This window comes from Phaseolus vulgaris, chromosome 3 (genome assembly GCF_000499845.2).
Source record: "Phaseolus vulgaris cultivar G19833 chromosome 3, P. vulgaris v2.0, whole genome shotgun sequence".
Lineage (NCBI taxonomy): Eukaryota > Viridiplantae > Streptophyta > Magnoliopsida > Fabales > Fabaceae > Phaseolus > Phaseolus vulgaris.
Window position 1 is genome coordinate 50,875,155 of NC_023757.2, and position 12,522 is coordinate 50,887,676.

A 12,522-nucleotide genomic window follows, 5' to 3' on the forward strand; every position below is an offset into this window, starting at 1 on the left:
CCACTCAATATAAATATGAAAACCTTTTATTTATAAATGAAAAATTGATTACAAAAATCCATCATTTTCTAAAAATATGATTTTGAAAAACTTCACCATACTAAACTCAGCTTTACGAAGAGATCTGACACTATTTTTTAAACTTTAACCAAAAATAGCTTAATTGACTAACTTCTATTTAATTAAAATATAATATTTTTTGTTTAAATGTTTTGATGTAAAGTAAAATTTGAGTTTATGTGTGTGAAACCGTGTCTGTGGGGTAGCTAACGTACTCAGCATCATTTCTGTTTTCAAAAATTAATTCTCAATATAAATATAGTTTAGAAGGCACGAAATTATCAGTTTAACTTAAAATTGAGATTAAGATTGATAAGCATTATAACATCAACGTAACGTAAATATGTATGTTTATATATATAGTTGTATACATTCATTAATAAAATAAACAATTCAATACACTTTATAAGTGTTTTTTTTTATATATTTTTCTTAAAATAATTCATGGCATTTATTATTATTATTTGTTTCCATACGCAGACGGATTCAAAATTTATATTCTTTCATTAGTAAATATATTTAAAATTTAAAATTTTGTCTAAAACTAATGTCTCATATTGAAATAAGTAAAATTTAACTAAGAATTATTTTTGTCAAAGATCTCTAACCGTGCTTAAACTATTTAACCTTAAATTCAGTGTAATAATTACAAAGTGTCGAACTCTTTGTACTCAAAATTTATTTATGATCTGAATAAAGACTTAAAATTGATTGAAGTTTATTCTCCGCAAATCAAGTTGACAAATAGTAAAAAGAAAGTGGTGGGAAAAGAAATGAAAAAGAAAAAGAAAAAGAAAAATTCAGTATAATTGCCAGTGACGTGACAACTGTTATAGTTTCCATTTTTGAAGAACATTCTTACCTAATTGATGCTAAATGCGAGTTTATATTAAAGTTTTGGGTTTATTATTCGTTTTCTTACATTAAATTATTCAATTTTTATTCTTAATGTAATACAGACAGAACAGAGAATTAGACAATCTTTTTTCATAAATAAAATTATAAAAAAAATCCTTCTCCAACCTCTGAAACTGCATTCAAATTCAATTCAAATACGATAGGTGCCTGCTTCTGCAACACCACCAGAAGCCACAACTTTTTTTTCTCTCTCACTTCTCTGAAGATCGTCTTTAAATAAATGAATGCCCTTTGAAGATTGAAGACTTGTTTTTCTTTTTTAAGACTAACCCAGATCAGGAAAAGTCGTAAAGTTATTATCTTTGTCTACTTCAGAAGTACCGAAACAACAATAGTCCCTCTGGTTTTGCAATCTGTTTCTTGGAACCTATTTTTCATTTTTCTCTCTCATGCTGTGGTGGTTGTTCTTTTGAGACTTTTGGGTGGTTTGTTTGTGCACAGTGCTAATGTCTGTCTCAAAGTGCAAAAGACTGTCTCTTTGTCTGGTTTCATGGCTGTGGTTCTGTTGTGTGTCTGTGGCTTCGAGTGAGAGTAGTATCGGTTCCAAAGACCTTGATCAGACACCAACATGGGCCGTTGCTTGTGTCTGCACTGTTTTCATCTTGATATCCTTAACTCTGGAGAAAAGCCTTCACAAAGTGGGAACGGTGTGTCACCATTTTCAAAAGTCTTCTCTTTTTTTCTCTCTCCCTTTGTAAATGTAATTATTTTCACTGTTTACCTGCACATGCGTTTGACAATCAAGTTAACTGTTCCCTCCATACTCTGGTTCAGTTCAATTTACTTTAATTGGGTCTCAATGGAGTTTTTTTTTTTTTTTCTGTTGCTTTTTTTCTTAAAACAAATTATCTTGTCCCTATTGCTGAGACTTTGGTATTTGCGTTTGATCCCTGAATTTGGGGGGTTCTGCGATTTTTTTTGTTTGTGCATTGTCTGTTCTGCCTTTGCAGTTTCCTTTTTTGCCTCCGAGGAAAATCCTTCTTTCGTTTTTATTTTTTTGTTTCTGAAATTATGTAATAATGTTTGAAATCTTAGAAGTTGAAGGGTTGTTGTGATGCCATGATCATAAACAGTGTTTGTTGGGAAAATTTTCCTCTTTGCTAACCTGATGATTTTTTCTCTCTCAGTGGCTACAGGAAAAGCACAAGAAGGCTTTGCTTGAGGCTTTGGAAAAGGTCAAAGCTGGTAAGAAATTTTCATTAAAGCTATTAGTTGTCATGAACTAATGCTTACATCGTGGAGCCAAAGCAGTTTGACTCTTCTTCTCGACTTAATTTTCTTTTATTGTAATTTATGTGAATGATTATTATATAATAATAATAATAACTGCTACTTCTTTGCTTGTCTTTATATTGTTGGTTTTGTTTTTGCAGAGTTGATGATTCTTGGTTTCCTTTCACTGCTTCTGACTTTCGGGCAGAGTTACATTGTTAGAATATGTATTCCTACTGATGTGGCAGACAAATTGTTGCCATGTCCGCTTGTTGGTACCGACAGAGAATCAAGTAGTGAAGAGGAACACCGTAGGAAACTTCTTTCTTATGAACGCAGATATTTGTCAGATGATGCTACCCCTTACCAATGCAAGAAGGTAACTAGGTTTCCTCGCTAAGATTTTATTTAATTGAATGAAACCTTGGTCTATGTTCTTTTATCTTTGTTAACTTAAAAGTATTTCAATACGATAATTTATCTAACACTCTTTTTCATGATATTTTGCAGAATTATGTTTATAAAAACAAGTAATATTTACGTAGTCATGTCATGTCATGGACTATTGTTTGATGTACGCATGTCGTCTTTAGTTGTAGATTGACCAATTGAAAACAATTGCTTTTCTCATTCAAAATGCCATTAAAAGTGTGCTTGGCTTAGGAAAATAAGATATTTTATGTTGATTAATTATAGATGTTACTGATGCGGATATTTGCATTTGGTTGCATTTGCATTGCCAAATACTGAAATTTTACCTCGTTTTGGAATCACCAAGTCATGAGTTTTGTATCGGGAATTCGTCTATGTCTTACTTAGGTTTAAAATTCATCGAAACATACAAGAAAGAAACCACTTATATCTGCTCATTCATGCCTGACCTTATTTGCAATGTTTTGTTTATTCACATCCTTAGTTGCCTATCTAATTGTTGTTGGTTACAGGGAGATCATCAACCACTTATATCTGTCAATGGATTGCACCAGTTACACATCCTCATATTCTTCTTAGCAGTCCTTCATGTGTTTTACAGTGCTATAACAATGCTTCTTGGGAGACTAAAGGTTTGGATGTATTTCTTTTTATTTCTTTGTTCTTTCTTCTTTTTGTAGCTTATTGATTGAAAACTTAGTTATTTTTCCATGTCTATGATTTTTAAGGATACCAATTTGGTAATAATAATCCTATGGCTTCCTCTTTGCTTTGAAACCATGATGCCTAGAAGATAATGTTCTGATCAGATTATATCTTCATGGGTGTTAGTGCATGTATAAGAGGGAATTAAAATATATTAGAGGCAATTGTAGGTAGGTTGAAAGCTGCAGAATATATATACATACATATAATAATAACATAATATAAAATAGTAATAATAATAAGCCAAGACCAAAGTAAGGTACTTCAACTTCAACATAGAAATGAAATTGAAATCTTGACTTGGGTGATTAATCCGAAATCTTATGGTTAAGTCTTGAGATGGATCACTTGCTATAAGATGGTCAAAGATTGAGAATTTAGAGCAAGTATTTGCTCCCAAAGTCTCACTATGATTAGATTTGTGAGCCTTTATGTTGAAAAAATTCTTAAGCAGTGTCATGTTCTTCTTGTGTTCATTGATGAAGAGTTGGTGACTGAATTTTCTTTTTCTTTTGTGCAGATTCGAGGATGGAAGGCATGGGAGGAGGAGACTTCATCTCATGGATATGAGTTTGCCAATGGTATGATGTCCAATGATGTATTTTAACTGTTTTTCTTCGAGTGTAGAATTCCTTAATTTTACTGATGAGTATACCATTTTACTTTGAAATGCTGCTACATGCAATCTCATGTCAATATTGAGAATTTACTATGCCTGCAGATCCCTCAAGATTCCGCCTTACACATGAAACATCATTTGTGAGAGCTCATGCTTCTTTCTGGACAAGATATTCAATCTTCTTCTACATAGTAAGATTTATTTTACTAATCTTCTATGTTTTCACTATTTGTTTGCTTGAGGTTGAGGCCTTGACTTAATCAACTAGTTAGAGGTGCAATGCAAGTGCCATAGCTTTTGTTGGAATTGTCATAGACATGTAAATTTGCTAAAAGAAATGAACGTGGACTTTAATGGCATTGGTTTAGATATAGCTCAGAAGAATCCGAAAGTGAAGTAGAAAACAACTTATGGATTAACTACTGCAATTTTCTATATCACTAGTTATAAAAAGTCTGCTTATTTATAACTTGAATTAAATTTATGATTATCTTTTTAAATCTTTGTAACATGTCTTCCATGTTGCCAATTTCAGGGATGCTTTTTTAGGCAATTTTATAGGTCTGTGGGGAAGGCTGACTACTTGGCTTTGCGTAATGGATTTATCACTGTGAGACCTACTCCACAATACAACATGTTCTTCTAAAACTGAATTTGCCTTCCTCTTTTGACAGTGCATTGTTTGTAGGTACACCTTGCTCCTGGAAGTAAATTTAACTTCCAAAAGTATATCAAAAGATCCTTGGAGGATGACTTCAAGGTTGTTGTTGGAGTCAGGTAAAACTCTCTTCTAAACAGTGCATTAGTAGCATTATATAGTCTATATGATTTTTCCTATGGTAACTTGTTTGACATACTTGCTCACTATGTTGACAGTCCTGTCCTCTGGGCTTCATTTGTTGTTTTCCTGCTCCTAAATGTTAATGGTGAGCAACTATTTTCTTAGTAGAGTTCTATGGAATTCTCAATTATTCAGTTAAAGAGTACCAGTTGTTTAACCCTGTAAAAATTTACAGGATGGCATGCTATGTTCTGGGCATCCTTAATTCCTGTTGTGGTAAGGATTCTATTTCCAATAATATAATTTGCAGACTGATTAAGATTACAATTACAAACCATTTGATTGGTTTCAGATAATTTTGGCTGTTGGAACAAAACTTCAAGTCACACTGGCAAAGATGGCTATTGAAATAACAGAAAGACATGCAGTTGTCCAAGGGATTCCTCTTGTTCAAGGCTCAGACAGATATTTTTGGTTTGGTCGGCCTCAGTTAGTTCTTCATCTTATCCATTTTGCTTTGTTTCAGGTATTCAATTAGTTTCCTCTTAGTAGAATCCTCACCAAACGTTTACCAGGAGGCACATGAACATAGCTAATGGCATAAATACTAAACAATGCTATTTTAAACAATACAGCTTAAAACCAAATAAAATTAGTTCAATTAGCATTATTTAAGATATCTAACTCAAATTTTTTTATTCTTGCAGAACGCATTCCAAATAACATATTTCTTGTGGATATGGGTACTGATCCCTCACACCTTGCTGATCTTAAATAATATCCTTTTTGTAGCCTGTAGATTTTGATAAACCGATAATGTGAATGATTTCTTGTTTTGCAGTATTCTTTTGGGCTGAGAAATTGTTTCCATGCTGACTACAAGCTTGCAATTGTGAAAGTAGCATTAGGGTAAGTGTTGAATTTAGAATTCCCTTCTATATATTAAAATGTCATGCCTAAATGTGCATTTCATACTCGAGAAATTAGCTGTTTTTTTAAATGAACACGTAAATCCCTGCTTAACAAAACAATAGAAAATGGGATCCTCCAGCATTAGTATAATTGAAGCATGATATTGTCTTACTAATCTGATGAATTATCTGTTGTTTGAAGGCTTGCGGCTCTATGCCTCTGCAGCTATATCACCCTTCCATTATATGCTCTTGTTACTCAGGTACTACGTTTTTTTTTTTCCTGGTTTTCTTCTATTTGATCAGAGCTATTCTTCTGCCTCAATTGAAGTTTTTTCTGTGGTCACCAACTTCACTGCAATCAATAACATAAATATAGTGTTTGATAAATGTCAATAACACAATCTAATTCACTCTTTTGTTTTTTCATTTATTTTTTAGATGAATGACTAAAATCCAATAACTGATTACTGGTTCCACTGAACCATTTTGGATAGATCCTCCTTATTTTTTTCGAGCCTTTAAGATGGTATCCAATAACTGATCTCCCACGTTTCGGGCCGTGGACACTACCCATAATATATAACTCCATGCACGAGTTGATAGCCTCGGGGTGAGGGGATGTTTTGTAGATCCCACATGATCGACTAAAGATTATGATATTTCATACTATATAAATGGGTGCAAACTTTACTTTATAAGATGTGGTTTTATAAGGTTGAATTAGGCTTAAAGTCCACTTTTTAATACTATCCCCATTTAACATTATTTATGTATGCAAGTTACTAAATAATGGTAAACACATACAGATGGGCTCAAGAATGAAAAAGTCAATATTTGATGAACAAACATCAAAGGCAATAAAGAAATGGCGAATGGCAGTGAAAAATAAGCAGGGAGTGAAACTTGGAAACTCCAAGGTGCGAGCCATGGATGGAAGCACAACTGATTCAACAGTACACTCTTCTGGCCCCACACTTCACCGTTTCAAAACTACTGGTCACTCAACTCGCACCATGTCAGCCTATGATGATGACCAAGATTACCATTCTGACATTGAGCTGTCTCCCATTTCACCAACAGCAAACTTGATAGTAAGAGTGGACCATGATGAGCACCAAGCAGAAAAAGCTCAACACCACCCAACACCCAACAATCAAGACCTATCACGTTTGTCAACCCTGGAAACAAGCATGAAATAGCTTCAGAAATTCAACCATTTTTGTTCTTTTACAGATAGTCAGTTTTGTACATTCTTGTTCTAATACACTTAAAAAGCCTTTGAAACTTTAACCTTGTTCAAAAATCATGCTTCAGCTTTGTAATTGTGTTTGAGCAAGGGCTTATAAGTAGAGGACAAAGGCTCGTTAGAGGACAAAATTGTATTACATATTGAAGGGTATCTACACATCCCATTAAAATGCATGCTTTTTGGCTAAGTACACCAAATATAAATATATATATATACACACACATTCAGTTACATCGTCTGTGAAGCTTGTGCACTATTCTTATTATGAATGTTGATTCCTGGTTCTTGAATTTCTTCAAGCAAAATATGCTTTAAATTATTAGAGTTGTATATAATTCTTTCTCAACAAATATTTTCCATTCTAGCACCGCTTGTACAACATGAAGCGAACATACACAATGTTTAATAACAAAATTAAACATTGGACATCTTTCTCTGCTGAACCATAACATGTCTCATAGTCATGTTTGCATTCTTATATATAAAATCTATTATTATTTACAACATAATGTCCTGTATGGACATGCACAAACTTATTTCTTCATTTTTTTCCACTCAAAATACCACCTCATCTTTTCTCTTTTTGGAGCCTCTTCTCTTTCTTATAGCTACATATTTAAAAAAAAATCCATTCATGCCTACTACTCCTACATCTCACTATCATAAAACTAAAATTAATAAAGTCAACAAGAACTTATACCTACCTCCATTCCTCCCCGACTTATTATAATATGTATTATGGATTGTACAATCTATAAGGTAATTCCAGATTTGGAAATACCTTTTGGATTGTACAATATACCATCCTTATCTAAATTGTAAAAATGAGAATACAGTAAGTGAGAATTGACATGGAGCTCAATTGTTTTTGTTCTCTTCCTAAAAACACAAAATAGAAAAGGGTCTCTTGAAAATTACAATTCATGGTTATATGTAAGTCATTCATAAGATATTACAACAAAGACCTTAAACTTTAGACTATTCATATGCTTAGTTCAACTTGATGTTTTTTTGCGAATAAATTCATTTTAACTTTTGAAATTTTATATTAAATTCACTTTCAAAACATGCATGTGATTGCAATACACACTATTTTCTTCACTTCGAATCATGAATTAACTTGCACGGTCGTAGTTGACTATCTGTTAGTTAGGTTCCAAAATCCAAAATAGAAGAGGGTTCCTTGAAAATTGCAATTCATGGTTATATGTATCCACAAAGTAGGTTCCAAAAAATTGATAACACAAAATAGAAGAGAGTCTCTTGAAAATTGTAATTCATGGTTATATATAAATCATCCACAAAGTAGGTTCCAAAAAATTGATAACACAATCATGACAAGATACTACAACAAAAACCAAACTTTAGATTTATTCATACACATACTATGTTCTTCACTTCATATCATGAATATATCATCAATTAACTTTACGTAATTTATTAACGGTTAGTTATCCTCACTTCTTAATAAAAAAAATGTTAGTTATTTTCAATGTAATCATTATTGCATTCAAAAAAACTAGAAAAAAGAAAGAGATAAGGCATGTCCTATCATATTATAAGCATACTTTTCTTCTTGATATTTTGAGTCTACTTTTTCTCTTTTATAGGTGCTACCAATTATTCACAAATAAAAACCAAAACAGATTTGAAGATAATTACAAATTTTCATTCTTTTGAACTAAAACTTTATTTATATTAATATTTTTACACATCATTTGATTTATTAAATTATATTGTTGAAACTATTTTTTATTAAAATATTAAACTTTGATTTAATTGTATTATTTTTTCTTGCACTTTTATTTTTCAAAAAGTGATGAGCTAGACCATTGACACGTGGGCTCAGACTCTTCCAATCCCAGGCGGTGCCCCACAGAGGCCGCCGCCGTCGAGTCCGACTTCGTGGTGATCTGACGGCGTGGTGGGCCTCGTCACCATCTCGGGCTGTGCCTGACTCCGTCAGCCACCGACTTCGGCCGACGACGGTGAATCCCTGCCTACGCCGACGAACAAGGGCGTGAAGAAGAAAGTGGTGAACTCGCTTCCGAAGTTCAGTACACCGGTGAAGGTGATGGGTGCAAGTGGTCGGAGTTTCCGATCTGCCTGACGGAGTTTTCCGGCGGTGACGAGGTCTGCGTGCTGCTGCAGTGCGGGCACGGATTCCACGTTGTGTGTGGACACGTTGCTCCATCGCACTCCTCTTGCCGTGTTCGTCGTCGCCCACTGCTAGGAGTGTGGTTTACTTCCCAGAAACCTGCGAAACAGAGGCAAAGCCTAGTGGCGGACGATGACAACAGAAAGTACATTATAATATAATAAATACTAATATTAAAGTTCCATTTTTTAAATTATGAAATCATTTAACTATCCAAAGCCTTTGTTCATAAACCTAAACCTAGACCTTGATGACTCTTGTGAAGTTTCATTCTTCAAAATCGGGTTCGAGCAGGCTATACTCTTGAGACAAGCCAAGTAGTGATTTTACTTACTTCCACTTTTATTTTCTAAAAAAAATATTAAGTGGCTTTCATCGCACTCCTCGTGCCCCTCTTGATGTGCGCCCTTCGTCGTGCGTCCCTAGAATTAAGCTCAATTACTTTCCTTCTCTTCCAATAAATACAAAATAGAAAATGTTCTCTTAAAAATTATAATTTAAAAATTATAATTCATAGTTATAAGTAAGTCATTATACGTAAGTCATTCATAAAGTAGGTTTCAAAAAGTTGATAACAAAAATAAAAGAAGGTCTCTAGAAAATTACAATTCATGGTTATAGAGAAGTCATCATAAAGTAAGTTCAAAAAAGTAGAATATAACAGTTAAATTATCAAAACTAGACTTAAGACATGGCATATATGACTAAAACATATAAGATGAGGTTGATGCATCACCTTTATATAAAGAACAATACTTTTTAAATTCAACTAAAACTCATATGATTCTCTGTTTGACAAAACATCAAAAACCCATTTTAATTTAAATAGAAAAAATAAAAAAAGAAAACTCATTTCGAATAACAGATTGCTTTTTAACATTAAATCTAATCTCAATAATTATTTAATTTAATGAGTTTGGTTAGAACATGTAAATTTGCTAAAAGAAATGAACGGTGGACTTTAATGGCATTGGTTTAGATATTGCAAACATTGGACCTCTTTCTCTGCTGAACCATAACATGTCTCATAGTCATGTTTGTATTCTTATATATAAAATCTATTATTATTTACAACATAACATAATAGGACATGCACAAACTTATTTCTTCATTTTTTTCCACTCAAAATACCACCTCATCTTTTCTCTTTTTGGAGCCTCTTCTCTTTCTTATAGCTACATATTTTTAAAAAAAATCATTCATGCCTACCACTACTCCTACAACTCACTATCATAAAACTAAATTTAATAAAGTCAACAAGAACTTATGACAGGGTTAATCAACTTTTGTATAAACACCAAATAATAATCTACTGATTAAAGGACAAATTCTCCCTCCACCTTCATTACTTCTCCCTCCACCTCTCTATATCTATAAACTTTTCTAATTCCAACCTATCTTTTTGAGTATATGTTAGAATTTTGTTTTGGTAGAGTGTGTGATAACTTCTTCATCATTTTTAAGTGGTCTTAGTTACTTGGTGATGATTGCTGGTCCTTGGTTGTTGGAGTAAGTTTTATGGTGTTTTTACCTTTTGTTTTTCGTTTGTTTGTTTTTTTTTAAAATCAGATTGTAAAATTTGTAACACTTACTTATTATAATATGTATTATGGATTGTACAATCTATAAGGTAATTTCAGATTTGGAAATACCTTTTGGATTGTAGAATCTGAAATACATTTTAAAATTACATTTCATATTATATATTTTGGAAGGTATTTATAAATTCAAAAATACCTTTCAAATTGTACAATCCGACATATTATAGTAAAGAATGTTACGGATTGTACAATTTGAAATATATTTTTAGATCTAAAAATATCTTCTGGATAATGTAACCATAATGTGTTTTTCTTTTAAAAATAGTATATTACGGATTGTAGAATTTAGAAGATATTTTTAGATATGAAAATACTTTCCATATTCTACAATCCGGGAGGTGTAAATAGAAAAAGATAATTTTTGGATTACAGAATCCAAAATGTATTTTTTAAGGATAAAATGTTCTTTTTGCCTTACCTATGGAGGTGCAAGAGAAGCTATGGAGGTGCAGGAAGAAACATTAACATTCTGGGTCAAAATCCAGCATGCTCCTTAAAACAGAGATATGGGCCCAAAAATAAATAAAAATAATTGGAAGACTATAAGCCCAATCTCGTTGAGAGAAAGCAAGTGGAGTAAGCACAATTTTTGTATTTTTTTTTCTTGTATTATATAGAATTTATGGACAACTTCAATATATTTGAAAATGAAACTTTTGAAATTATTAACATTATAATATAAAAAATATGTTTCAAAATAAATGGCAGGCAGTAAAATAAATTTTGACTCATTTAGGAGTTTACCCACTAGTTTTTGTTATCTTTATGTGTTTGTTTTTTTCTCAAAAATACCTCAAGACACAACAAAAACATGTTCTCTTTGTATGAAGGGTTACACCCTCCCAAAAGCAATAGCAATAAGAAACACATTTTCGTTACATATTGTTATAATATATACAAAAAATATATTTTTATTATATGCTTTTGACAAAAATATTTGTCGGAAGAGAAGTTGGAATTGAAGATAAATACTCGTATGTTATTTTTGTCATGACAAAATAAAGAAAAATATATATTTTATTTAGAGTTAGGAATGAAGATGAGATTTGTGTGACTTTGAATATCTCCATTTTTACTTTTTGAATATTTTCATTGAGTCATATTCGCATCCGTATGTCTTTTTACTAAATATTAACTAATTATTTGTTTTAAAAAAAACTAAAAATCACACCAAATAAATATAATATTATCAAAAGTTTAATGTCAAAATGAAACACATTATAAGGGTTTATGTAATTGAATACTTGAATTTGAGAATTAAACATTCTTATGTAAAAAGAATTAAAAAATAAATAAAAATATTAAAAACTATTTGATTTAATGAAATTGATGCTAGCATTTCCTAAATGCAATACACTATTTAATCGAGACAACACAAAGGAAAAATTGTGTAATCAAGATTGTGAGGAATTTGAATGAACTTTGTGTTGGGGATCCCTCCTTAATTTTATGAGATTATGACCAATAAATATTGATAACACTATTGTGGGGAGTTAAATTATTGATATCCTCAATTAAGTCAATTAAGGAGAAGAATTATTGGGAATCTCTCCTTAATTTAATAGGAGATTATGATCAATTAATATTGGTAATCGATCCATGATGGTCATTAATTTTTTTTTTTAAATTGTAACTCTCTCTTAAAAATGTAATGAACATTAATCTCTTTATGAAGAAGTGTTTCTCTCATTCTATAAAAATACAAGCAATGAAACAAGTAAGAGGAGCAACATATAGAGAAGATATTCACCATAGTGTGAGATTATAAATCCTAGTGAGAAATTAGAGACACTTTGTATTTCATCCTTATTAGGTGAGATTGAGTGTTATCCTCAAATAGTGAAAAAAACCAAATATTGTAATAAAATAATAT

The 12,522-nt window shown here is 31.8% G+C and overlaps 1 protein-coding gene across 2 annotated transcripts; it reads left to right on the plus strand.

Moving 5' to 3' along the window:
- The first annotated feature begins 894 nt into the window (after positions 1 to 894).
- Positions 895 to 7,121, plus strand: LOC137808541 (MLO-like protein 8). Of its 2 annotated transcripts, XM_068609707.1 has the most exons (16): positions 896 to 1,321; positions 1,420 to 1,625; positions 2,106 to 2,163; positions 2,352 to 2,569; positions 3,135 to 3,254; positions 3,848 to 3,908; positions 4,049 to 4,137; positions 4,482 to 4,556; positions 4,635 to 4,723; positions 4,823 to 4,872; positions 4,963 to 5,003; positions 5,080 to 5,253; positions 5,435 to 5,470; positions 5,569 to 5,636; positions 5,841 to 5,901; positions 6,448 to 7,121. In XM_068609707.1, the coding sequence occupies exons 2-16, from the start codon at positions 1,425 to 1,427 to the stop codon at positions 6,838 to 6,840; spliced, it is 1,734 nt and encodes a 577-aa protein (XP_068465808.1). In that variant the 5' UTR covers positions 896 to 1,321; positions 1,420 to 1,424; the 3' UTR covers positions 6,841 to 7,121. The 2 variants fall into 2 exon arrangements, with proteins under 2 accessions (XP_068465807.1, XP_068465808.1); XM_068609706.1 differs by having other exon boundaries at positions 895 to 1,625.
- The last annotated feature ends 5,401 nt before the right edge of the window (positions 7,122 to 12,522 follow it).